The sequence below is a fragment of the Egretta garzetta genome, unplaced genomic scaffold (genome assembly GCF_000687185.1).
Source record: "Egretta garzetta isolate BGI_Z169 unplaced genomic scaffold, ASM68718v1 scaffold22, whole genome shotgun sequence".
Lineage (NCBI taxonomy): Eukaryota > Metazoa > Chordata > Aves > Pelecaniformes > Ardeidae > Egretta > Egretta garzetta.
This window is the reverse complement of record NW_009259102.1, coordinates 1,145,900-1,172,059: the sequence shown is the minus strand read 5'-3', so window position 1 is coordinate 1,172,059 and position 26,160 is coordinate 1,145,900. Positions and strand designations below refer to the sequence as shown.

The 26,160-nt window shown below is 38.2% G+C and overlaps 1 protein-coding gene across 1 annotated transcript in view; it reads right to left on the bottom strand.

Annotated features, from left to right (window-relative positions):
• Positions 1 to 49: 49 nt before the first annotated feature.
• Positions 50 to 26,160, bottom strand: part of LOC104123036 (atrial natriuretic peptide receptor 1) — a 113,163-nt gene continuing 87,052 nt past the window's right edge. Inside the window, exons 9-26 of the mRNA XM_009635232.1 lie at positions 25,270 to 25,372; positions 23,545 to 23,690; positions 21,225 to 21,297; positions 17,928 to 18,045; positions 17,356 to 17,442; positions 16,945 to 17,088; positions 15,943 to 16,064; positions 14,145 to 14,286; positions 10,590 to 10,638; positions 9,587 to 9,691; positions 8,500 to 8,619; positions 7,552 to 7,645; positions 6,705 to 6,792; positions 5,816 to 5,955; positions 4,545 to 4,697; positions 3,548 to 3,646; positions 772 to 863; positions 50 to 214 (exon numbers count right to left, since the gene is read on the bottom strand). Coding sequence (XP_009633527.1) covers positions 50 to 214; positions 772 to 863; positions 3,548 to 3,646; positions 4,545 to 4,697; positions 5,816 to 5,955; positions 6,705 to 6,792; positions 7,552 to 7,645; positions 8,500 to 8,619; positions 9,587 to 9,691; positions 10,590 to 10,638; positions 14,145 to 14,286; positions 15,943 to 16,064; positions 16,945 to 17,088; positions 17,356 to 17,442; positions 17,928 to 18,045; positions 21,225 to 21,297; positions 23,545 to 23,690; positions 25,270 to 25,372 — 2,040 coding nt within the window. The remainder of the gene's footprint in view (positions 215 to 771; positions 864 to 3,547; positions 3,647 to 4,544; positions 4,698 to 5,815; positions 5,956 to 6,704; positions 6,793 to 7,551; positions 7,646 to 8,499; positions 8,620 to 9,586; positions 9,692 to 10,589; positions 10,639 to 14,144; positions 14,287 to 15,942; positions 16,065 to 16,944; positions 17,089 to 17,355; positions 17,443 to 17,927; positions 18,046 to 21,224; positions 21,298 to 23,544; positions 23,691 to 25,269; positions 25,373 to 26,160) is intronic.

Sequence of the window (26,160 nt, the reverse complement as noted above, 5' to 3'; positions counted from 1 at the left end):
GATGACCTAACAGACTGAAAGCAGGATGGATGCTGGAGTTAGTGAGTGGCTAGTAAGCAGGACTTGAGAGGGGATCACTGGGAAGGACACCTGGTATCAAACTAAACGAAGCTCTGTTGGGATCTTGAAGAATCACAGAAGTGCTGGTGACTGCCTTCTTGGTGGCAGAGGCTTTCTTACCTTCAAGCCAGTATGTTATCATGTCTCCTTTACCCTGAGGAAGAAAATGAGTCATGGGGTTACAATACTACCCACCATTTGTAATAATTTGTAATAATCTTCTTATTACAGCTCAAAGCAAGTCCCAAACAGAGACTGATGTGCCTGTTAGCCATTTTACATATAGGAAAACTGAGACATAAAACTTTTCCTTAAAATATAGTGGCAGCACTATGGATTAAAACAATTCTTTGAAGTCCCATTCAAAACTGGCTCCAGCAGTAGGTAGTTCTCTTATGGAACTTGTATGATGATTTATGATGCCTCTGAATGACCTTTTTTGATTTCAAGCAGTTAAGACAAAGTGACATGCCACACAGTACTTCCAAGTTTGGCTAAGTCCTTCATCTCTGAATTACCAGGGTTGTCATATGAACAAGCCCATGGAATTGGTCCTGGTTTAAAACTTGAGTGTCCTCTCTTCAGGGACAGGAAAAAGTTTAACCCAAGGACTCTGAGACACAGAGGACTTCATGGGTTAAAATTCAGAGACTCCAGAGTACTTTCACACTCTCCTCTCTGAAAAGCTGAGTATAAATGTTGCATACACACCTTGACTTGTAAATTACCACGGCATACTAACACATACTCTCCAAGCTGCTCCAACAGCTGGTATGCACTTGAACTGCACTGTATTTTAAGAGCTGGAAAGAGAGACAATTGTCACATTGTCATAACAATTTAAACATCTAAGATAGACCTGTCCCCCACTACGTGCCAAAGACTTCAAGACTCATTAATGATCTCCCCCTTGCTTTTTTCATTACTTTGCTGTCATTCCTCTGTTACTTGAAAAGTTCGCACACAAGCTTCAGTATCCTGGCCACTTGATGAGGGCATCTCAGGACAAATATGTGGCTGTCAACACACACTACTCTTCACATCCTGCATCTAATATTATTTGTCTACTCTTCATAGTTGCCTGACTGGAGTTACTGATGAGCACCCTTTTCATCTTGCGAAGAAAACCGTACATAGTTCTACCTCCTGGTCAATAAAGAGCCAGTGCTTTCTTTTCACATGAAGTTTTCAGCAAAGTCTAAAGGTTAAAGAAACTGTCATCCTTGCTCTGTGTCCAAGCCTATAAATAAAAACAGGAGGAAGAGACGATATTACCATAATTCCACTATTCTTTTTTTTAACAATGTGATTTTTCCTTAGTTGAGAATTTATCTTCATGTAAACCCTGGCTTGTCTTGCCTTTTGCAGATAATAGAGGAAGGACTAAGGAGTAGGACAGATAGAACAAGTTCTAAATACTCCTACTTCTGGCAGAAAACAAAATTTTGCCAAAATTTGGAATACTGAAAAAAAAATATGCTGGGTTGGTTTTGCCTTTAACATTCTGTGACACAGAGTAAATCATTATGTTTCTTTTCTCGAAAAAGATCCCAGATGATAGTAGGACTGGCTAAGATTGTTTACTGATTTTTCTTATATCAGAAAATAACAGTTTTGTAATACCCAGGTTTTTCACTTGTTTGTTTGTTTAAATGTTTTTTAGTAAAAGTCCCAGAACACTCCTTGTAGACCAGGAGAGCTGAAATATATGTTCCACATATCAAGATACATATCTCGGAAATATTCTTTCCAGTAGATACATGATATTTTAACTGGTCATCCTGCTGGGAAACAAGACACTAGCACTCAGATTCCAGCTGATAGCAATTTGGGGGTCGGCCTCTTCTCCCTGGTAACAGATGATAGGACGAGGGGGAATGGTTTGAAGCTGTGCCAGGGCAGGTTTAGGCTAGATATTAGGAAAAAACTTCTTCACCGAAAGGGTTGTCAGGCTCTGGAATGGGCTGCCCAGGGAGGTGGCAGAGTCCCCATCCCTGGAGGTATTTAAAAGAAGGATAGATGAGGTGCTTAGGGACATGGTTTAGTGGTGGGATGTCAGGGTTAGGTTAAAGGTTGGACTCGATGATCTCAAAGGTCTTTTCCAACCAAAATGATTCTATGATTCATTTACATTTCTAGTAAGTAATTAATCTATTTTAAAGTGATTATCATAGGGTTAAAACATGTTAATGTGATTTGAGATCCTCAGATGTGTGTGGCTAGATAGGGGAGATAAAAGAAAAGCTTAAAAGATAATAAGCTCTGTTTTTATACTTAAGTATATAGTGTTGATGAGCCATGTGAGAAAAGGATTGACATACAGAACAAAATATGAAATATGAAGAATGATGGAAGCAGATTTTGAAGGCTTTAAAGAAGTTCAGATGAGATGATACAAGGAGCTTGAAAAGAAGAGGAGGAGAAGGAAAGGAGTTATCTAGGAGACTGACAGAAGGAAAGTGAAGTTATATGTATTTCACTCAGGCTAGCATTTGCTTTGGAAAAATATTTAAAATCATGAGAAGGACTGGATCCTGGTTGATTCTCAAATCCCTACACTAAACCTTTAAAGCCATCATGTAGGACCACTTCTCTGCCTTCCTGCCTTGTTTTTAGTGGATCATGATAGTTGTTGAAAGCATTACTTTCTATCATGAAATTGAACTTGAAAACACCTTGGATTTTGCCTAATTCAAATCCATTTATAAAGCATTGCAATGTGAGCCATAAAACTACTCAGCTTCATTTCATGAATGAAAGAAACAAAACCAAGCCATCAAGCTTGTTTGTGCTTGAATCACTGCTTCAACTTTGGGTTTTTTTTTTTGTTGTTGTTGTTTTTTTTCCAGTTCTGATAGATCAGGCTGAAATATTTCAGAAGTTGAGGTTCAAATGCTCATACTGGCTAAAGATAAAGCTGGCTAACTAAACATGGAGCTCTGTTATCTCCTGGGAAGAAGTGAAAATAAGGGTATCCCCATGATTTAATCTCTAGAAATTTCTGTCTAATCTCTTTGCTGGAGGACACATATATAATCTTCTATACTGGTTAAAGGCAGACACAGCTCCCATGGCCTCCTACCATCTCTTGTGTTATGCAGTAGAGGAAGTTATTGTCAAAAAAGAGGAGTCATGAAAATATTTTTACTATAAATTCAGCTGGGTGCCAGGAAGGAACAGAAGCAGTGAACATACCCACTTAGCTCTTATTTTATCTGATTCTTACTCTTTTTTTTTTATTTTAGAGAACTCCAAAGCCATGAAAATCCCTCTTTGAGCCTTGGGGAATGAGGGGATCTTGTTACAAAAGATGTAGAGAATATCACTGGCATAATTTGCCCATAGGTAGATTGGACACAGAAATCAACACCTTCTTTACAGGATTTGCAGTCATTTGAGCAGGACAGGGCTCAAAACTCAGCATAACATTTTTTCAGAACTCATTAAGGGATGGTCAAAACCACATCTGCAGTTTGTTCCTTGTTACCTTCACTGGTAGATTCCATCCTGGAAGCTGTGTTCACAGTATCTCCAAATAAACAATACCGTGGCATTTTGGTCCCAACAACTCCAGCTACAACTGCCCCTGTTAGAGAAAAAAAAAACAGATATTTTGTGGTTTTAAATAATGTAATCAGTCATACAGCCTCCTGGCTGCTTCCTACATTACCTTATATCTCATTCACTAACAAGATAAAGACAATGTAAGTATTGTCTTATATGGGTTATACATCTGACTTACAGATGGCTTCCGGAGCTATGGAGGGAATTGCAAAAGGGCCTCAAAGGAGAATGGTGGGGAAATGGTGATGGGATGGAAGTAGTGTGCATGAATTAAGGCACCTGCAGAACCATCTGTCAACACAACAACAGAATATTTTGAGAGGCAGTGAGATAGGAATGCCACCAATTGGAGTTGTACACACAACATTCACTAGTGTCATGGAAAAGCAGGAAGAGGAAGTAATCTGCTCCTGCTGAAGGCAGAAACTGAGCATTTTGATTCCTTCATGTCAGCCCCAGGGGATTTAAAATATAGAAGATGTGATCTCTTGCTGAGCCGATATAAACCACTTAATTTATATATGCTGGGCTGCACAGCACATGTCCAGCTCTGGCTGCCTATCAGGAAGGAGTTGCAATCACACGTCAGCTTTGGTCAGGGAGCTGGGAGTCTGAGAGTGAAGGCTAGATCAAAGAGTCAAGAGCAACTCACTGTTTTGAGAAGAGAACAGCTGAAAAGGACAAGTAACAGGCACAGAATGGCAGTCCTCACTCACATCAGCAAAGGCACTGGGGGCCATGTGGTGTTTCCAAAGTTGTATTCTGAATTGTGTTCCCAATATTCCAGGTATCCAATAATTTATTCTGTTGGGGTGATCTCTATGAGGTGTTCCATCCCATGTCAAGAAATGAACTTCATTTTTAGTGGAAAGGAAATGCCACTACAGAAACAGGACTCTTTTTCAGCCCTCTCAACATACCTGAATGGATTCCTGCTCTTATCTTTAAGAGGGTGTTTGGCTTGTGTGGGATCTTAAAAGTCTTGCAGATGTCCAGAAGGTCTAAAGCCATGCTTGCGATCTCACCGGCATGAAGGATCCCATTTTCTTTGGGTACTCCTGACACCACCATATCTTAACACAACCATGCAACTGTATTAACCTTTGGCATTACACACAGATTTACCAAAGAATGCTGCCTAAGTTAGAAAAAAATAAAGCTCTATTGCTTTACATCCTGTGGCACAGTTGTGCCTGATGAGCAAAGAAAGCGAGAAACAAATGAAGGATAAGGCACAGCTGATGCATGTAATTACCCTAGCACTGAAAAGTGTTGGTTTTCCTTCTTACTTTTCTGTAAGATTTATTCCCTCCTACCCTTTCTTCCTCCCTCCTTCCAATGAGGGTGCTTGAAGTGGGACAGGTAGTGGAAAAGTGGCTGTTCAATAGCTTTTGTCTTTGGGCAGATATTATAAAGAGAGACAATGATTCCCACTAGACATTGTCCTATGCTTCCTGCACTGCTTCTTACTGTGTAGGAGAAGAGAAAAGTCTCTTCAGGATGCCTCACATACATTTGTTCACAAATTTTATGCTCCAGAATATGCTCAACCATGCCACAGAAAAAAAAAAGAGTGGGGTTTTTTTTTCCCCATCTTTTACAGGATTTTCTGTCTGTCTCATCCAAAAGTCCTGCTAGATTCTGCTAGGTTTACAGTGGAACTCAGTTTTTATGGTAGTCAATCCCCAGCAAACAGAAAGCTAAAATCCATAAAGAAGAGGCAGCCAAGCCCCTACAGAGTACTAGGAGATAGAAGGTTGTCATGGTCTTTCCCAAAAAGACAGAGATAATAAAGCTTATGGAGTGGCATCTGTGCTCCCATGTAGAAGGTGAACTTTTCAGTTGTGTTCCTGTGAAATGGAAGTTGCCAACTGGGATTAATCTGTTGCCAGGGTTTAATGTCAGACCTTATAGATCATAGTAACCAAATAAATAGCAGTGGTAGTTTGCTCAACTCCTTTGTCCCAACCACTGCATTCATCATTTGTAGAAATGGTGAAAGGTATGCAGGAAAATGTTCCTAAATTTGTTATGGCTCTTCTAGGACTTCTCCCCTAGTTGCTTTGTGTGGTCTTCCCAGTGGTATTAAGCTTTCCAAATCTCCTTCATCTATTCTTCCTTGTCATCAAATTAGTCTCTATCCTGATGAAATACCCATGCCCCATCATTGTCCACAGCTCAAGGAACTTACAGGCATCTCCTATTGTCTCCACCTTATAGACATCATAGTTATCTATGATTTCATCAAAAGTGGTATAAAGCTTGTTCAAGAGATCTACCACTTGGTAAGGTGTGCTGCTGCTGGACAGCTGTGTGAAGCCAACAATGTCACTGTTAAAACACAACAAAAAGAATAAACTCATCCACTGTCTTAACCATTGCAGACTGGCAATCCTAAGCACACAGTAATAACTTCTCAGTGGAACTACCTCAACCTTCTCTTTTTCAGTATTTCTTTCACTAAGGATCTTACAGAATAGTTTTGTCTTCAAACATTTACCTAAAGTAAAATCAGACTCCTTTCATTTAAAAGGACTCACTGACCTAAGTCCTTTTGCTTACCAATACAGTAAACCATTTGTTACAGCTTGACTTCAATCTGCAACAGACTAAGTAGTCTTCAATTTTGGGTTATGTACAAATGAAAAAGGGAACTTAATATCTGTCCATTTATGACAAGTGAAGACATGCAATTTGTATGTTGCTTCATGCACACATAACAAGTCAAAGACTGTAAACCCATGTGGGTTCTAAGGATAGACGAGTTTCCTTTACACAGCTAAATGTGAGAGCCTTTACCTAAGTCTATCTTATGAAACACACATAAAGTGATGTGCTGCTGTGTGTTAGACCTCCACAGTAATATCATTTTTTTATTTAAGTAATTCTAAGGAAAAAATGGAGCGGTGTGATAATGTGATAATGTGTGATAAAGACACACATTTGCAGAGTCAAATGTTGCTACCTGGTATGAAAAATGGCCATTTAGATAGAAACTCTGTACTTGGTTAGGAGCTTCACCTCCACTAGAAGTTTCTTCAGTAGTAGTCAGTAATAGTCCTATCTTTCATTTTGTTTACCTGAAAAAGATGGTGGCACTTAAGTAACTTTGAGCTTGTGCATGTTTTCCCTGCCTGAGATCATCTGCTACTTGCTTCGGCAACATACCTGTTGTAGAAAGAAGAGCACACAATAAACAGAACATGTTTGTTTAAAGGTATAAAAGCAGTGTTTGTAAATGTGAAATATTCTGAATGTGGAAGCACTCTTTAGCATCAAAATCTGCTCTGCTGTAAATCTCACTGATAACAGGTCCAGATTTTTCAAATGATCCATAAATTTTAGTTCAAACAAACAAGTGTCTATACATTTCAAGTCAGAGTAAGGTTAGATTCTAATAGTGTGACTTGGGATATTACTAACTCCTTCTTTGTCAACTCTTTGCTACTGTTTTCTTCCCATGTTAGGTTTGTTTACTATCTATCTCTTTTATGATTTTTTTAATCTTCTTTATTTCTCCTATCTTGCCCTTTCACAGCCTTTTCCTTTTTCTCTCCTATATGTTATACCCGTTCATTTATCCCTTTTTTCTTGGAGAATTCTAGAAGATACACTGCCATCAAGAGTAACCTCAGTCCAAAACCAATTCCCCAATATTTGTAACTATACAGAAGGACTGCCAAGCAACATCAAAATGAAAGCACTATGGATTCAGGAGTCACAGCTCTTAGACGAGTGCACTGATTTTTAGGGGAAAACTATAAAAAGTAGCTTTTGAGCTTTGCAAAGAACAAGTATATTAATTCGTTGCCCACTAAATGTTACGTATTACATAATCACCTATCAAAGGGTTTCTGTTTGTAATTAGACACTTAAAATCAAATTATTATTGAGAATAATATCCAGTATTTTTGCTATATAACTTACTATACAACAGACGATCAGTCTTCTGTTTTTCATGCATTAAATCCTGGGTTCTCTCAGAAACCAGTATCTCCAGATGTTTGCTATATTTCTCCATCTAAATAACAAAAAGAATTGCATAAAATAATCTTTTTACTAAAACAGATTCATAATTGGATAGGATTTAAGCATTAGAATAATTTTGCTTTGAAAATATTCAAATAAGCAAAGGCTCAGGTCTGAGAGAGCTAATATTTTCTTACAAAATCCAAAGACCATATTTCTCCCAAGGAAAATTTATGATTCTGGATTTGAGATTGTTGCTTAATTAAGAAGGCAGAAGCCAATTCCAGAGTTTTCAAAGTCCACATAAGCATTAGGAGCCAAATCCAATGCAGAGACCAAGCTGCAGACATGGATTAAAATATGTTACCAAAACCAAAGGTATCTAAATCTCAATCGTTTATCAAAAGCTCACAATGCTGTTTTGTAAACTATGCTATGCTATGCTATGCTTTCTTCATCCTTGCTCTGTGTGAGACAACAGCCTGTGGAGGCAGGAGCCTTTCTTCTCTGCTGATGGGCTTAAGATACTCTGCTCAAAATGCATGTAAACATGCTCTTTGTGGCATGCAGGGATTATATACACCCAGCACTGTAAGACCACCACCGAGCCACTGCAAAAGGGCTCCTGAGACTATGTTAAAAAACTAATAACCTTTGACTGAAGAAACAAAAGTGTTCATCCCCAAGGTTGAGAAAGTTAAGAAAAAATGACAGAAATGGAATGAGAAGGAAAGTGGGTCTCAAGCAAAACTGCAGCTATGACCAGCCCCCCAGATGTGAATGAATGATCGTGGATTTTCTCGTCAAACAAGGTGTATGAGATCAGAAAATAAACCTGAAGGATAGAGGTGAAAATTACTGCAAGTGAGCAGATTGATTTGGATTAGATTAAAAAGCTAAATTTACCAGAGTCATCATCATGTCAACAGGGCTAACTTTATGAGGATTCATCTTGTACAACATTTTCTTGACTTGTTCAAATGTAGGCCTTTGGGCTGGATTATTTTTTCTGCACCTTCTGATTAACTGCAGCAGGGAAAGAAAGTGAGAAAAGCAAACAGCCTTTTGTCATTCCAAGCACAGGCAGTGTTTCTAATTAATACTACTATTTTCTCGGTGCAAACTGTGCATGCGAAGCCCTATCTGCAGCTGGTGAAAAGTGGCACGGCTATACTGAGGATTCTGGAGTTTCTACAGATTTGTGCTGAATGAAGGATGTTAGTTCATGAAAATGCTGCTGGGGGAAATCATGCATTAGATGCTCATATCCCTTCTGCCAAACACTGCTTAAACTCTTGTACTTTAAAACACTGTTACGCTGTTGGAGTCACACACTGTTCTAGAGGACTTGTCTGCATATGAAATTCACAAAAGATTAAAAACCCAACTACTTCATCTGAATGTTAACTCCGAACTAAAATCCAGTGTTGCTTATGAGAAGTTTGTTACATTTAGGTTACTACAAACGACCAAAGGTGAATTATATAGCTCTTAAACTGAAACGAAGCCAGGTGCCACAATCTTGTTCCAATTTAATTGAACTGGGAGGGGGCATACTTTGTTTTATTAGGCAGTCTGAGGCTTCTGAACACATAGAGCTTTTCCATGTGAATCAAATCAAACTCATACTATGCCTGAGACATACTTCGCTATTTGAAAGTCCTTTGGCAGTAAGCTAAATAGGTATTACTAATATAAAGTATGTATGGATCTCAACACTTTATAATAAAATGAAAATGCTCAGAAATCAATGATTGACTATTAAAAACATAACACTGACAATTTGAGGGGACAACTGAAACTTTCAATCTATTAGAATGACTGGGTTTTTTTTATTAAGAATATTAAAGCATTTAATTGTGCCTTGTTTGAGACATACTTCCTGACTTCTGGGTTGTTTACACTTATCAAAGGTAATATTGCTATAAAACTTCAGTGACATGTCTAAAATTCACTTCGGTGAAGAACTTGTACACAATATTATCTTACTCACGTCTATGTAATCTGTGGGACACGGGCAAGAATTCTCAGCCTTTCCTGAAATTAATTCTGCCAAAGGTGGGCACCAAGAATATTCAGCTGAATGCACTTCATCTGTCTAGAGAAAAAGGGATTAAGCAATGTTGAAACAAGTGGTGTTTTCATACCACCCACTGAAAATATATTACTATGATCATCATTATTTTTATGGCATCTTCCAGATCAGCTTCTTTATATGAGTACAAGAAAAAGAAAAAAAAGGCTCTAACCCAGTCTAAACTGGGTGGCCTTGTCTAAAAGCTTTTTCATGGCTGAATGATTTTACTCTGAGGTAAACAACTTTTGAAACAAATGAAAACCTGGCAAGATATTAGGAAACTTTTGTGAAACCACGAGGCCCGCACTAGTCTATTATCACAAACTGTCAGAAACGAAGAATGGCAGTTTCAGGTCTTCATTGTTAGAATTCTTGTTATGCAGTTTATTTCAGACAGAACATGGCTGCATATCCAGAACACCTGGTTTCAATTTCAAGGTGCATTTTTTGTGTTTGCCATTTAGCACCGATCACAAGACACGTGCAAAGAAGACATTTTCCTTACGGAGAGCAGCTCATTTGATCTAGCAAATTCTTACTACTGCAAGACTCCACTGAAAGGGCCTGTGCGTGGCAGAACAGGGAAGGCACAGTGGGAGAAAAAGGAATATATTATGGCATACCTTCCCTCTCCACCCCCCTGCCATTAAGCCTCACAGAGTTAACCAAAACGAAATTTTGTAGCTAAATTATTTTGTCATAGACTCTTCTTTAAAGTCCTGAAAGGAAGACTAGTAGATGCATGAGGAAGCCCTGACTGCATGTCCCATTGGAACTGAACTTGCACCCACAAAATCACGCAGAAAATGCATGCTCAAAAAAAAAAATCAAAGGTGCAGTTTCTCAGAGTTCCGTTTGTATCTTCAGCATAAACAGAATCAAAGTTGTCATGCAAACTTCGAAGTTCATCTTTACTTACTGGCATAGGGTCACTTCTTGTGGCAATTTCTAGTAAAATGATGGCATAACTGCAGAACAAAGGCAAACCAAAATCTTAATGAAATAACAGTTGATGGATTCAGAGATTTCTTTCCATGATTTCTTATTCTTCCCCATATTATGACTGAAAGCCTAGTATCCCAGAACGGAGGATGGTAACAGTGCTGGTTTTGGAGGTTTTGGAGATCTGTCATTGATCATTTCATAGCAGTCTCCTCTGACAGTTATCAGTTTCAGAGATGAAGCATTTGAGTTTGATGGACAGCAAAGCAATTTTCTCTGGAAGAATTATTGGAATCCAGGCACTTCCATGATAACCACCAATTAAACATACAGGACAGGTTTGTGCTGGAATCAAGGGGCAGGAGCAAGCTGACCAGGATCATCAGCTGGAGGAGTGGCTTCTTTTCAGCGTAGATCACTGTTCTGGAATATCTCCATAAAGTCAATGATGAGACAGTGTGCCCAGAGTAGATCTTTTATGAGCATCTTTGCTTGTTCTTCCTGAATTATATTTTCATCACCATCATCTTCCTTAGATGAACCAAGATCAAACACGTTCATCAAGGGATGGAAATGGAATGGAAAAAATGCGGTAACAACTGGGTGTTCAGTCTCCTTATTGAATTCACTAGAGATCTGTTAGAACAGTGATCTCTAAGAAGCCAGTACCTCCTCCAGACAGCAATCCTGATAAAGATGTAATGAAACTGTGTAATAACCAACTCCCCGCATGCATCTCTACTTGGTAACATTTATTTTTAAGGGGAATATTGGTTAGCAATCTGTTGTATTGCTAATAGTTGCTCAGTTCTGTAAGGCAATCTAGCTGTGTAATGGGGTATGTCTGTCTATCTTTCAGTCCACTCATGGACCACTACTGGCAACTAAAATAATGCATATAAACCATGCTGAATAATGGCAAACTTAACTTGATGAGATTTTTATGTTAATTTGGGTGTGATTTGGTAGTAGAAAGGAATACCAATCCTGCTGATATAGTAAAGCTGAAACAGATTTTCAAGGAGAGTAATTAGATGATGGTAACTCTGATAATACAGTGTTGATTTCATTCAGCTTCAGCAGCACTTCTCAAAAAAGTCCTAACCTACTGGACAGTGAAATTCACATAATGATTACAAATCAAGAGGAGCCAATCTAGGAGAAAATGTGATGGGCAACAGCTGGTTCAGCTCAAACGGGAGCTGCTTTCCTGCTCCTGTTCTCATTTCCATTTTAGCTTTCCCATCTGACCAACACATTCCCTGGAGAACTTTAAAAGCAAGTGATTCATCTGTAAGAACACACAAAATTACAAGTCCCACTCCTGCAGTTTCTACTCATTTTTTATTTGGGCCATACCTTCAGGAACATTAATGGATTTTTTGCACATATAAGAACAGGATTTCAAGACTGGGACACTGTTCCCTGGCCAGCAAGCCCACATACATGTATAAGGAAGGCTCAGCACATGCTCATATCATCAAACACAAAGCCTGTTAAAATGCAGGTTCTGAAGAATAGCTCAGTTAAAAAGAAAACCCTTTTTATGCTACAGGCTACATCTCTATCTTTCTTGCCTGACAGCATGTTGCTCTTCTCCCTTTTCTGATTTCACCTCTGACTGGTTTTTTTTTTTCCTTTTCACCAAGAAAGGATTAACTGCAGTACAACAAAAGAAGACCTGGATTTTGCAGACACAGGGACTGACAGCAAGATAGATTCAGAAGCATTCACTGAAACTCTCAAAACTTCATTGTAGTCATCTATGATATGAGCAAATCAGCTCTTATCACTGTTTTAAGGGGAATCCTTGGCAAGAAATGGCTTCAGGAGGCCAGGTTGCCTGCAAAGTCCAATAATGACATCTAACCTGAACAGGGGCAAAGTGTGAACCAGACAAGCACCAAGGAAAAAATTTTCTGGAATGCATTTTGGCTGTGGTGCAATGCATAAGACAATTCTAAAATTCCTGCTAAATTGGAGCACAGTACTTTCTAAGACCAGCCCGTGTTGAAAAAGTAATGACTGACACAGGACAAATGACAATAGCCAGAAATATCAACATAGTGACAAACTGCTTTTAGCTGAGCTGTTCTTAAGCAAATTCTAAGGGCATGTTTAAGCCTACAGATATAAATACTATTGAGACCTCAAATTCTTGCCTCTGTAATCTGATAGAATGAATTAAAATTAATAATGTTCTAGGACATTGTATATGCATACATTTCTTTACAAGGGAATAATGTGCATTAATCTAGTAAATCCTATCTATAAAATCATGTCTTCAGTCATGTACATTTTTAATGTATTCTAACTGAAAAAAAGGGAAGATTTAAACAGCATTCTCTGTTTCTGCAACTATTTTTTCAGTAAAAGCCCCATAACAGTCACTTAAATTTGTTGTGGCCTAGTGCAGGTCAGAGTAAACTCAGAGCTTGTGATAAAAGGCAATAGAGCTACTCTGTGGTAGATGTTGTTAATAAACAGTGCTAATAACCATGCCTTCTTCTGCTCAACTGTGTTGCACTATCAGCATTTCAGTCTTTAATTGAATTCCAGTTCTTTACATTCTGCTAGCTACCAAAGTCACCAAGAAATAGACGACTTCTGCTGGGCTGGGAATGTGGCAAGAAAAAGTAAGAGAAAAGGGCCACAAAATACTCTGCATTTTCCCCTTTCCAATGCTTTGAGCAAACTACTGGAAACAGGCAGACAGAGGAAGTATCATTATCATGAAATAGAATACACCAAGAACAGAGTAATTTTCTTGCTAATGACAGAAAATTCATGTGAGAAACAAGAAATATAGGTAATTTTTTAAAAAAACTGGTTGAATGACATTTTCATTGGATTATTATTTTCTCAAAATTCAATTGTAATCCCACTTATCTTAAAAGTGGTGGGATAGACGCTATCCACCACTGGCAAGGCTAAACCTGATAGCCAAATAAGCCATTGCAAAGTGATCTCCTAAACAGGCTTTCAAAAGGAAAGGGATGGAGCTATTCACTAGTGCCTCCATTTCCTTTTCCTACCTCTATTTTTCCTCTGCTAACCAAATATTATCACTGTGTGTATGCAGCAAAATACTGTATTGACACTAATTATAGAATTACAGGATGCATTATGGGTGCATTATGACATCCTGGAAAATCGATGCAATTGACTTTTAAGGTATTGCCATTATTGAAGATAATCTACTTTTTCATAAGAAACAGAAGTAAAAAAGATTACTAGATAATAGCAGATCTTTATACCTTTTTTATCTACCTGTCCAGAATATCACCGTATAAATCATTAAACCAACTCTGCATTTATATAATGTCAGTGAATTCAGCATTTGGTTATTTACCTTGAAAGAGGAGATCCTGTGATATCTATGCTGTTCTGTGTTCCAGGATCAACCCTTTTTAAAATACAATCAAACATATACTTGGGGTGACCACAGAATTACACTGAGCCTAATTGTGATTAAAGAACACTCAAATTGAGATGAGATTATTAAGTGTGAGAAACAGGAAATGTTAACTACCTGTAGACATCTGTCATAGAATTGGGTTCAAAGTCTGAAGGGGAATCAATTTCGGGAGCTGTGTAAATCTGTATCATATGCTGCTGGTATGAGCTTGACCCCTCACGAGAATCTTCTTTTCTGTACGATTGCAAACCATAATCTAACATGGAAGAAAACAAGAAGCAATCTATTCAGTGGGTAGTCCTCTGAAACACATGCATTAGTATACAGTAACACAACTAGTCTAAATGAATTCATTTTCCCTATTTGAAATACACAGCTTAGTCTAAAAATAGTGTGTGTGTGGTGGTCTTGTCCCTCTAAACCAATTGCAAATATGGGATCTGGAAACCAAATAATTGGTTGAGACTTTATGACAGCAGGGAAGTTGAACTACATGGCCCCTTCCAATCAGAATTATTTTATGACTTTATAAAATTATATTCAGAGAATAGGCTCATTCAGTGCAAGAGTTATCATGCAAAAGCAGGTTTCTGTTCTACTTGTCCCCTGATCCTTATCTGTGGTGGCAGGTTGCTAGAGTAATTAGAAGTTAGACAGACTAGAACTGCTGAAAATCAGACAGTGGGCTTTTACTTGCACACCACTAGCTTCAGAACAAAGGCAGCATAAATGTGAAATATCTTTGCAGCTATACTTTTAGCCTAACATAGAAGAGATTCTCAGCATGTGACTCAGCATTGAAGAGGAGAAAAAAACATCTGACTCAGTTTTCTTTCTGATATAAACAGCACTCTGCAGAGTGTATGGGAAGGCAGGATGCAGTTGTCTGGTTTTGTCTGGAGTGACCTCTAATTAAGATGGTTCTAGAGCTTCATTCTTTATGTTGGAGGTCAATGGAGTTTTTTAAATGGCTCCCACAGAGGTTATTTGTGAGGTTTGTTTAACATTATCACATCTAGATAAACCATGAATATTTGAAGTCTCTACAGTGCTACTATTTAACTTCTGAACAATTTCACAGGGATCCCATTTAATTCAGAGGAGCTGTGCTAAGGTGATGCAGTTGATGTAATCCAACTATCTCAATTTTTTATACTTTTCTCCAAAATGGGCTCTAATCAAAGAGGCCAGTTCTGAAGGCAGCAGGATACTAAATGAGTTGGAGAAGGTGGCATGGCCCTGAGTAGGAGCCTTGGTCATAGGATGAACCATTGAAAGACAAATCTGTTGCTGCTGTCTTTAAGATGGCTGCAGGTTATAGAGTGTGATAACTACTTTGGGGAGGAAGTAGAAGAGATGATAATTGCTTTCGTTCCCTTTGGCAGCTGCAAACTAAACTAGACTGTCCAGTGGTTTTCCTGTCCCCACAGGCTGTCTTCCTGTGCTCCTGTGCCAGGAGCAGACCAGACCTGTAACTCTGTCCCTGAGAGAATACAATTCAGTTCTGCATACAGTACTGAAAAGCTCTGTGTTGAGTCTGCTTTTCTCCATGAAACAACCTTGTGTTTACCAATCAGCATTATTCCACGTCTTTACAGCACTGTCCATGGCTCAGGTTCTCTCTCTGTATCAAAAGTGAAAATGAGGCAGAATTTCTGCTCAGACTGATGTTGATAGACTCCATGATTTGTGGGATCTGATGTGTACATTAGCATGTTAAATGGCTTGACAAGATAACGTAACATGAAACTTGCTTCAGCATGGGGCCCTTCTAGCAAAGGCTGATACAGTCAGCAATTCCACATGAATTGTCAACATGGAGGTGCTTGGGAGGAGTGCTAAGTGTGAAATCCATATGCATTAGTGGGTTAGATGGACAGTTTTTAAATTGTGCTTCTTATCTTCTCTTTACCTGCAATTTTACAAACCCATCGGTCATCGATCACACAGTTACTAGACTTCAACCGTCCATGATACATTTTGTGGTGGTGAAGATAGGCCATTCCTTGTGCAATATCAGTAGCAAAAGAAAACCTGAAAGACAAAAGTCAATGAGCTAGTATTTCCACTACGCCTTCACTCACGAGTGGCTCCAAAGCCTATTGAAGTTGACAGAAAGCCTCCCTATGACTGCAATAGTTTTCAATTTGAGTCCCCATACTCATTTTTCCAAAACACATAAGGGGGGTTGCTGAAAGCCCTTTACTCCCAATCAGTTGTCTGAGTCCACAGGCCTTTAGCCTCTTTTAAGACAGTTGAGTTTCTTCTAGAAATTCTCAGTACATTTGTATCCTTGAGTGTGATTTCAAATGTTTCCAAGAGAAACAATTTTTTATTAACTTTCTCACTTTATTTGGCAGGTTTCCTCCCTTACAATCTTTTTCTTTGCTGAAGGCAAACATAAGGTAGAAGTAGAAAAAGTGCGTCAAGAAGATTATTCTCAAAAAACAATGTCATTGCCTTTGTGGAAGTTTCATTGACAATATGAGCTCATGTTCTCTGTTGGTAAATATAACAAAGCATTTGTAGGTATGTTAACTGTTTCACCAATATGTGTTCACAAACAGAGATGCAATGATTGTTAATTATATCAGGATGCCCAAGATATTTGGGAACAAAATATTACATACGAAAAATATTGCATATGAAAAAAGGTTTAAAAACAGTTTTGCACTATAATTAGAGATGCGTTGAAAAGTCATCGGCTTACTAAAACCAGCGCTAAACATATGATTGCTCAAAAATCCAGAAGACAAATTGGGCTGGATACTTGAATTTGCTTTCTTTCTTTCTTCTTCATTCTCTCCATATCATAGTGCAGGCCAGTCTATCCAAATTTATTTTAGACTTTATCTAAAATTAACAGCACATAGCACAGTTTGTGTCATTTAGCTTTTCAAAAGTTTTTTTCTACCTGAAGCCCCAGTTCAAAGGAATGTCTTCATTGAGCAGAACATCACTCAGGCTGCCTTTGGGGCAGTACTCTGTCACGATGGCAACATTTGGCACTTCTATACAACCTCCAATGAATTTGCAGAGATTGGGATGGTCAAGTTCCCTGTGAAAATCAACAGAAATCACAGCACATCAGCAATTTTCATGGATGTCCCTCCTGCTTTTTGTAGGGTAACTGGAAAACCAAGTGCCTTGTCTCACAATGTAGAGAGAAAAGTGAAACAGGCATTAGGAGATTTTGATCTGGTGTCAAAGCAAAGTTTGAAAGAAAGAGGAATATGAATATAGAGTCACATTTGGACAGATTGTAAACCCTAAAGAAACAGTGTAAAAATGGAACAACATACACTTCCTAGGTTTCACTTCTTACCTCACTTGCTTTACTTCTTTACGTATGGATTTGGACAGTGTGAATGCCTTCTTCATTATTTTCTTTATGGCCACTGTTCTACCATCACTGAAACAGAATGAAATGCTGTTCACAGAGTTTTAGGCTTCATAAACCTAAATATAACTATATAACCTATAACTTCATAAGCCAGTCAGACTACAAAAATATTTTTTCTACAGTGGACAGCTTCATACCTCTAGAGACGAGGCACAGAATTTAAGTATGTCCATATGTGGGTGTAAATCTGAATCTGAGTACATGACAAGTGACAGGACCCTGTTTCTACGATAAGTGAAGCATTAGCTGGATAACGGAGAAGCAGCAAAGGAAATGTCAGAGCTAGGGAAACACACACAGCAAGATCCCTGCTATCCATTGCTTCTGTCTACTGTTTTGCGGATCCACCACTGATATTTAACATCCTTTTGTTCTCATCAGATAAAGCATTCTCAGTGATGAAGCAGCTGAATTTGATAGAGAGCAAAGCAATTTTCCTTGGAAGAATAAAGGAATCCAGTGGAGGTATATGCAGGAATTTAAGTGATACCCACCATATAAATATAGAGTATGGGGTCTGTGGTGTACCAGATGTAGGTGCTTTGCCAATGAGACTGAATGACCCATTCTTAAATCTCTTATCCTTGATGAATATGTTTGACCTTGATTCATCTGAGGAAGATGATGATGATGAAAAGGTCACAATTCAGAAAGAAGCAGCAAAAATGCTCACTGTAAAAGATTTATGCTGGACACAGTGTCTCATCAATCATCTGGCTGTGTTCTTCCAGAATACTGATCTGTGCTGAAAAGGCAGCTGCTCCCCCAGCCGATGAGCCTAAGTAAGCTCCTCTACCCTGCAGAGCACACAGATCCTGCCCTGTGTATTCAAATGGTAGGTATTGCTTTCATCTTTGTACATGTTCCACCCCTAATCCCTAATTATATTATTTTTATGAGAAAAAATGCTTTTTGGATAGCAGGATATGTCTATACTGTTTGCCCGTATAGTTATATGATGTGCACCTTTACAATGTGGTCCAGAGGTGAAATGCTCTGTATCTTCAGACATGTCAGATGGTTTAAGGACAAGATTTCTAATGTGCTACTGTACAGGATGCCACTCTTTGGTACAAAGAACCTATCCGTGCTCTGCCTGCATTTTAGAAAAGAGGCTGTGTGAAAGCCTTGGTTCCAAATACATTTGAACAGTAAGGGGCATTCATTAACAGATGCAAGTCACATTATGCGGCCACAGACTTTTAACAAGTCCCCAGTAGAAAAAGAGAAATGACAACCAAACCAGAAGCCTGGCATATAAAATATTCCACAGCCAGTGTGTGGTAGGGAATTCAGATGATTACATTAACTTACTAGATTTGGCGTAACAAGAGAAATGCAAGCTTTTGCACTACCTATCAACAGCAAAGTGTCAAGAACCAAAAAGCAAGGTAGAAACTAAGGTAGTGCAATAAACGAGTAATGCATTGACTTACTATCTCCCTGTCTGGGTAAAGTACTGTTTCCTGGACAGGTTAGCAGCTGCTGTGCAGGAGCTCAGAGCAGTGATACAGCTGGCACTGGAGTCACTGGGTGCTGGGGGAGCACTCATTATGCTGCTTGTTGCGGTCCATACTATGCAATCTAAATGGGATGACAAAAAGCACCTGAAGATGCATATTACTGCAAAGATAGAGACTCCAGACCAGACAAATACAGAGAATTCTCCAAATCTGTGCATCTCGGTTGGTCTTGTTAACACTTAAGACAGAAAGCTGTTGCTTGGAATCTGACTGCTGCATAAAAACTACAAAAGTTCCAGAGGTGATTCATTGCCAGAGATCTTTCCCACCAATCCTCAGGATTTGATGCAAGTTTCGTTTCTCTGCTCTTGGTATGATTAGCCCTTGCTGCTACTTAGATGCTGAGGACAGAACCCAGGGAAGCACAGCAAGCCCTGTGCCATATTTTAACAAGTCTATTTGAAGCTCCTAGAAGACTGTAAAGCACAGGGATGTGGGAAGTGATTCTGACACCAGAGGGAAGTCAGAGAAGAGCAACAATACCGTCAGATGAAAAAAAATCAGTGATCTCAATCTATGTTTTTTAATCTCTGTTGGCCAGCTCAAGATAACAAAATGGATTTCAAAACAAATTTAATTAATTTCCTATCATTTCAACATCTCCAATTAAAATCCAGATTTGGCCAATTAGTCTCAGCATTGCTGAAACCTCTCAACTCTCGCTGGTATCAGCATCCAATAAAGTGTTGCTGAGGAAGTTCAGCATCGCACCTTGCATCAGGACTGCCATGTTCCCACACCATAGTATTATCCATATGCAGTTCAAAATTGAGTTGACATTTGGAGTCTTTCTACAGCATTCCACCCAGAAATATATTAGAGATCCCTGAGATAGCTTTGAGAGTAAGTGTGTGTGTATATATATTATATATATATATATGGTGCAATGCACCAAAAAAGGAGTTAACTTAAAAAAATAAAGCTAATTTTTCACAGTACAGTCTACCCCGGGTACAGCACTGCTGATGTGTTTCCATTTAGATAACTGTACATTACAGCTCTGTCCAGAGGAGACATACAGTTTGTTTCCAAATATCATATTATTAGTCCTCATTACTCTTAAGTTGTTCGTTATCACTCCTAAGTCTTAAAAAGTATTGTTGCTTTGCAGGCTCCTCTCCAAGAAAACTATGTCCTTCATCTTGTTTTTTTCTAATTCATTTTTAATGTGTTATTTTTTGATCATGCTTCTAATTTCCCTCAGTCTCTTCCTTGTTTCTCCTCCTGTGTTATGTTTATAACCTCTTCTGATTCACTATCATCAGGCAAAAATTTGCTCATGATCCCTTCTGCAATATTGAAAGACACTTTTTCTTGAGTGTTCCATTTCTGTTTTCACAAATCTGGATCAAAATTTGGTTTGGTTTATGTACTAAAATTAATTTCCAAGCCAAAAACCTATTCTTTACAGCAATGACGATATCGTATCAAAACAACATAGAAATTAATGTTCAAGTCCAAGGATGAAAGTATCTCTATATTAACATAAGAATGTCTTGACACTTCTACTAGCAACACAATGACATAGCACAGATAAAGCAGACATGTTTCTAGCAATTTCTCACAGAGACAAAGTGAAAGATTGTACATCAGCACAGACCTATCAAATTCAGCAAATTTCTACAGATTTACCCTTTCTAAGGGTCTAGGCATTGTTTTCCTTCTGAATGCTAAAACAATGAACAGCAAAGTAAATAATCTATACCTGTTTTAACTGCAGAACAGTAAAGCATATAATAACATCTGATTTTATTCTTAACATGTTTAATTAGAAGCAATTAAATCATATTTTATATCCAGAAGGTAAAATGAAAAAAGATCTGGCTGCAATTAATTACTTTTTGCAGGAAGTCTGTCACAGATAGATAGCACACAGTGAAAGAAATTAAGATCTCATTATATCCCTCACTATATTTGTGCAAATCCAGGGCAACTTGGTGAGACCAATTACACAGAATGATACATCAACTGAAGCAACTGTAATTTATTTTGTCCAAGTCCAGAGGTTAACAGTTTATTTTTGGGATAGGCCTGTCTTTTTTAATTGATAAATCACCATAAAAAAGAAGGAAACTACTTACAATAGCTTTGATATCTAAAGTTTCAATGAACAAATATATTAGTGACCAGCTCACGGAGGTTACAGGGATGAAACTTTGATTCACCTTTAATAAGACCCTTAAAACATGAAGATGTACTTACGATTGAGATTATTTCTCAAAATTATTAAAGAAACTGATCACACAATCAAAATGACAAGTTACTAACCTTGTTTGATGCAGGTGAAGTCTATAATCCAGCTTTCATCCCAAAACATCTTTTGTTTCTGATATTGAAACCACTATAAAAATAAATCAAATTCATTGCTGATGTAGCCCTACTGACTTTGAGGGAATTAAACCAGAGATTTTTTTTTTTTTTTCAAAGATGAAAGTTTATAAGTATCCAAAGAAAATCTGATGCTTAAGCATCCAACATGTATCTTATGAGTAACGTTAGAACCAAGAGTATTAATAACAGGCTTAGAAAACAGCATCTAATAAATATCTTAAAAACTGTACATTCTATATTCTAGAGTCTAATTACATGTCATGTTTTGCATTGGCTACAAACCCTACATTTACATCTCAGCCTGAGCATCAGATGATTGGTTTACGTCACCTCATGTCATGGAAATGTCCTATGCTACGTAAGTGCATGACAATAACACGCTGCATTCCAACCCCAAGATAAGGAGCAGTACATCTTATATTCTGTAACAGAATTAGCCCCCCCCCAAAATGAGATCATATTATGTAAAATACTCTAGCATAAAGAATATTAGGTAGGGATTCCGTGGCTGCTTTGTAAAGAAGGCATCAATCTAATAGCTGATTTTTTGTAGAGGTTACCTGCAAAACTAACACAGAAAGTGTAAACACATGCTTTCAAAAGAGGAGCAGCATATTAAATTACAAAGCTGTCATAGCTGCAGTCAGTGCCAAAATGCCAAACCAAAGCAGCATTTTACCATCATTACACCATTTTCTATAGTGTGGAATTTAATTTTAGGAATCATGCGTTCACTGAAACAGGTAATAGAAGCCCAGATAATACGCAAGGAACATGGTGTGGAGATTGTGTCAGTATTTTGGTAGAAATTTATGACAAATATAGAACTCACTGAATCAAAATTAAGTTATCCCATTTTTTCCAAAAGGTTTCTGAGAAAAGACATCTACATTTTATCTTGCACAAGTATGATTGAACAAAGACATATTAGCTGGAAGTGAGCACCAGAATCCTCTCCTTGAATGATTATAGAAGGCATTAGTTTCCCACATGGTTCTTTTTACATGATATTAATTACTGAATTGGATAAAAGGATCTTTACTGTCTTGTTTACTTATCACCTAAATAGAGCATTAAAAAAAAATGCTACTGCAGAAGTTAGCAGGAATAAGTATACAGAAATGCAAGAAGAAAAAAATAAACCTCAAAACCTACAGAAAAATAGCAGAAAAAATAGGTAAATTTTGCTAAAAGACCTTTTGATAAACCCATGCAAGGCCAAGAAACTCCACTGTTTTTTCTAAAATGCCAATTGTTTAAAGGTGTCTGAACTTCTCATGTCCAATTACACTTTTCTATCAGATCAGATGGTTTTACAGGACAGTTACTATAAACACATTGTTACAGCTGCCCTGTGGATTATAAATGCTCTCTCTATATTATATAATGCACTATAAACAGTGCTTCTGTTCCTAACTCACTAAGCCACCCACAGAGGCACAGAATAGAGAAAAAATCCAACTGTGATTCAGGCCTCCTGTAGTACCTTACTCAGTGGGCCACCAGGCTTCTCCTGATCATTCCCTCTCAGGGCACTTGCCTGCCTCAGATGCTCACTGCAACTGCAGTACAAGATGGAAAGAGAAGGAATCCCTGACGGAAGAGGAGCTTATCGATTTACAGGATTTATAGGTCTTTTATTAATCACTTTGAACTGAACTAAACTGGTTCAGTTACACTAAGAAAATGAACCAATTAAAACCAAATCAAACCGAAACAAAATGAAAAAAAAGGAAACATCCTCTTATTATTTCTTTTGAGAATATCCCAAGTTGAATGTTTTCCATTATAAATTGTATTTGGACTCTGAGATTTAATGTCATCTGGTGGAGCTAATCCCTTTATGAATTTACATAATTTGTTTTTTCCATTCATTTATACTTCTGGCCTCCATAGGGTTTTGAAGCAGTTAACTTCGTAACAGAGTTTTATTCTGAGTGAAAAGTACTCTTGCTCTACTGTCACCCCCTAGTTGCCATGTTGCGAGAAATCTCTTCTTCCTTTACCATTATATATCCATACCTCTAGTGCATTCCTCTTCAGCCTTCTCTGTTACAGGATGAAAATTCCTACCCAATGAGCCTCCCCTCATAAAGAAGACAAAAAGTTTGTTTCTCTTCCTTCTGCTTTCTTCCATAGCAAATGGGTTCTGGATGCAGAAGAAAATCTATCCCTCTACTAAGAGAGAGCTCCACTCTGACTAACAAAAGCATGGAAGTAAGAGAAAGCAATAGAAGAGGAGGAAAAGGATACTTACCATGACTGTCAAAATGAAGCCAGTGCAGACTAAACATATTGGTAAGGCAATTGCTATCCTAGCATCAGCAGACAGTGGGCATTCCCCGCAATCTGCTGGACAGATAGAGCAGCCTTCTTCTTCCTCACAAAAGCCATCTCCACAGACTGATTAGAAAAGGAAACACATATTTATAATATATAGAACAAAATCTTTTAAGGCAGTTTCATCCATCCACGAGGTAGTAATCAGATTTAGACACATGGTTCTTCAGCTGGGAAACCTCAGACTACTGGATAGAGTACATTTTGAAGAATCGAGAGATAGCTCGATAGCTCTTTCAGCAGCTGAAAGAATAATCTGAATTTTTAAAGTGATACAGGATCTCTTTGATCAGATTAAATTGTTAATGACATCAGAGCCTTTGACATGCTTTGTGTATAAATCACTTCACCCATAGTCTGTTTCTCATTGTCCATCTCTTTTTTTTCTGAGACTTAAAGTCTGTCAAGGTGGGGATTGTCTTTTGTATTCTTTGTACTTAATCCAGCTCTTGAGATTCCCAGGAGCTGGTGACCGTTCCTCAGCAGCAGCAGAAGACACTCGGTACTGCAGAATGAAACCTTGCAACCATACTTCAAGGATTTCCTTTTCTCCAAGGTCTACTGAAAATTACCAGCAGTATTAGATGTGATTTAAAACAAAAGCCCTAAAGGACAAAACTCCTTCTCCCATGTCCTGAATGGTGTTTCAATTTTACCTCTATGACTAAACTAATATCATGCTGTACTTCAGCCTTCTGAGATGAGCTGAAGGTATTATTCTGTCAGTATGTAATGTATTTTTTTAAAAAAGCCTCCGCAAAACAAAATCCACTGCTCAGTAATAATTCTGCCTCAGTCCATTTGATTCCAGTATAATAACAGGATAATCACAGAAGTCACTTTCAGCCTCAGAGGTAGAACTGCATTTTAAAAATTTCATTTCTGATAAATTGTAAGTTTCCTGGAAAACTAAATTGCAGCTGTCTTAAAATGAATAGTAAATTCTATAGCTAAATACTTCCATCCACATTGGAGGTGTTTTGTGGGTTTTTTTTTTCATAACATTGGGAAATAAATTCTCAAACTTACAGAAGAGTAGCTAATAAGAGTACTGTCATGAATTTTACCCAGTATTTTTCTTCGGGTTGTGACTTTAATTTATTAAAGTCCATTTCTTAAATTTTACATTGCTAAGAGAACTGTTACGGTTATTTCTGCTTCCCTGCATACTGCTGCACTACAGTGGGTGAAAGACTGATGCCTTTGGGAGCAATTGAATTTTAATGTGAGCAAGGGAACCAAGATGGTTTTCTACCATTCCAATAAGCTTAAGGCTAGTCTGCCCCCCTTCAGATGAAGAGCATCCAGATCCTCACAACATACTAGCTATAAGAATATTTTCAGACCCCCATCAACTAGACACAGGCCTTGTAGTACCTGAAGCCACTGGTCCTGGTATTTGACTTTACCTGTTTGACAAGAGTGGCTTCCTATTGTTCTGGATTCATACACAGATTAGAAGCTCAAACACTTCTTTGGATATTCAGTGTTACGTGAAGAATTTTAGGATGATTTTTGTGTATTTTCAATGGTAAGGGGCAGTAGGAGTCACTTTTGCTCTTGGTAATCATGCATGAACGATAAAAGCACTGAGATTTGCAGTCAATAAGCAATTCCCTTGCATCTTCATTTTATATCATACCTACTGCAGGAAGGACTGTGGTTTTTGCTTCCAGAGCAACTTGCATTCTCCCAACTCTGATGTGTGCGATGAGAGAAGTCACACCCACGTGAACTAAGACAACCTGCCAAACAAGTGAACAAAGCAGCAAGCATCAAAACTTCACTCACATACGGTAGGCTATTATAACAACAATTATCCAACTGTAGTGTCCTGTGAAAGAATACGTGTATTTTTTCAGAATCAGGAAGGACAGGTATCCTTAACTGGGGAGACAAAGAGAAGCAGGAGATGCAACTCTTGTGGGAAATGCAGGTCTGATTCATCTCCTGGTGTGTATTCTTTTCATCAAGCAGGGCTTCCAGCCTATGCATTCTGCCATGTTTGCTTCCCTGTTACTTCTGCTGGGCAGAAGTTCCCTAATGACCATATTAACCTGCAACACAGTACAGTCAGTAGTGCAATATATTGTTAGTGTAGGCCTTAAATGGACCGATCAGGCTGTTCTCTTCCCTCCCATCCCCATTACTTCTACTAACTGCCTAAGGAGTAGTAGTGTGAAAAGCTGTTACTTCCCAGTCAAGTAAGTAGGGAATTGATATTAATTAGCCACACGCTCACTTACACATGTAACACTGAGAAATAAATGAGATGGGGAACATGTACATGATCTGCACTAAACTGCTAGCAAATGTCCTGGTTTCGGCTGGGATAGAGTTAATTTTCTTCATAGTAGCTAGCATAGCGCTGTGTTTTGGATTCAGTACCAGAAGAATGTTGATAGCACACTGATGTTTTCAGCTGTTGCCAAGTAGTGCTCAGACTACTCAAGGACGTTTTGAGCTTCTCCTGCTTGCCCAGGTGCATAACAAGCTGGGAGTACAGCACAGCTAGCACAGCTAACCCAAACTG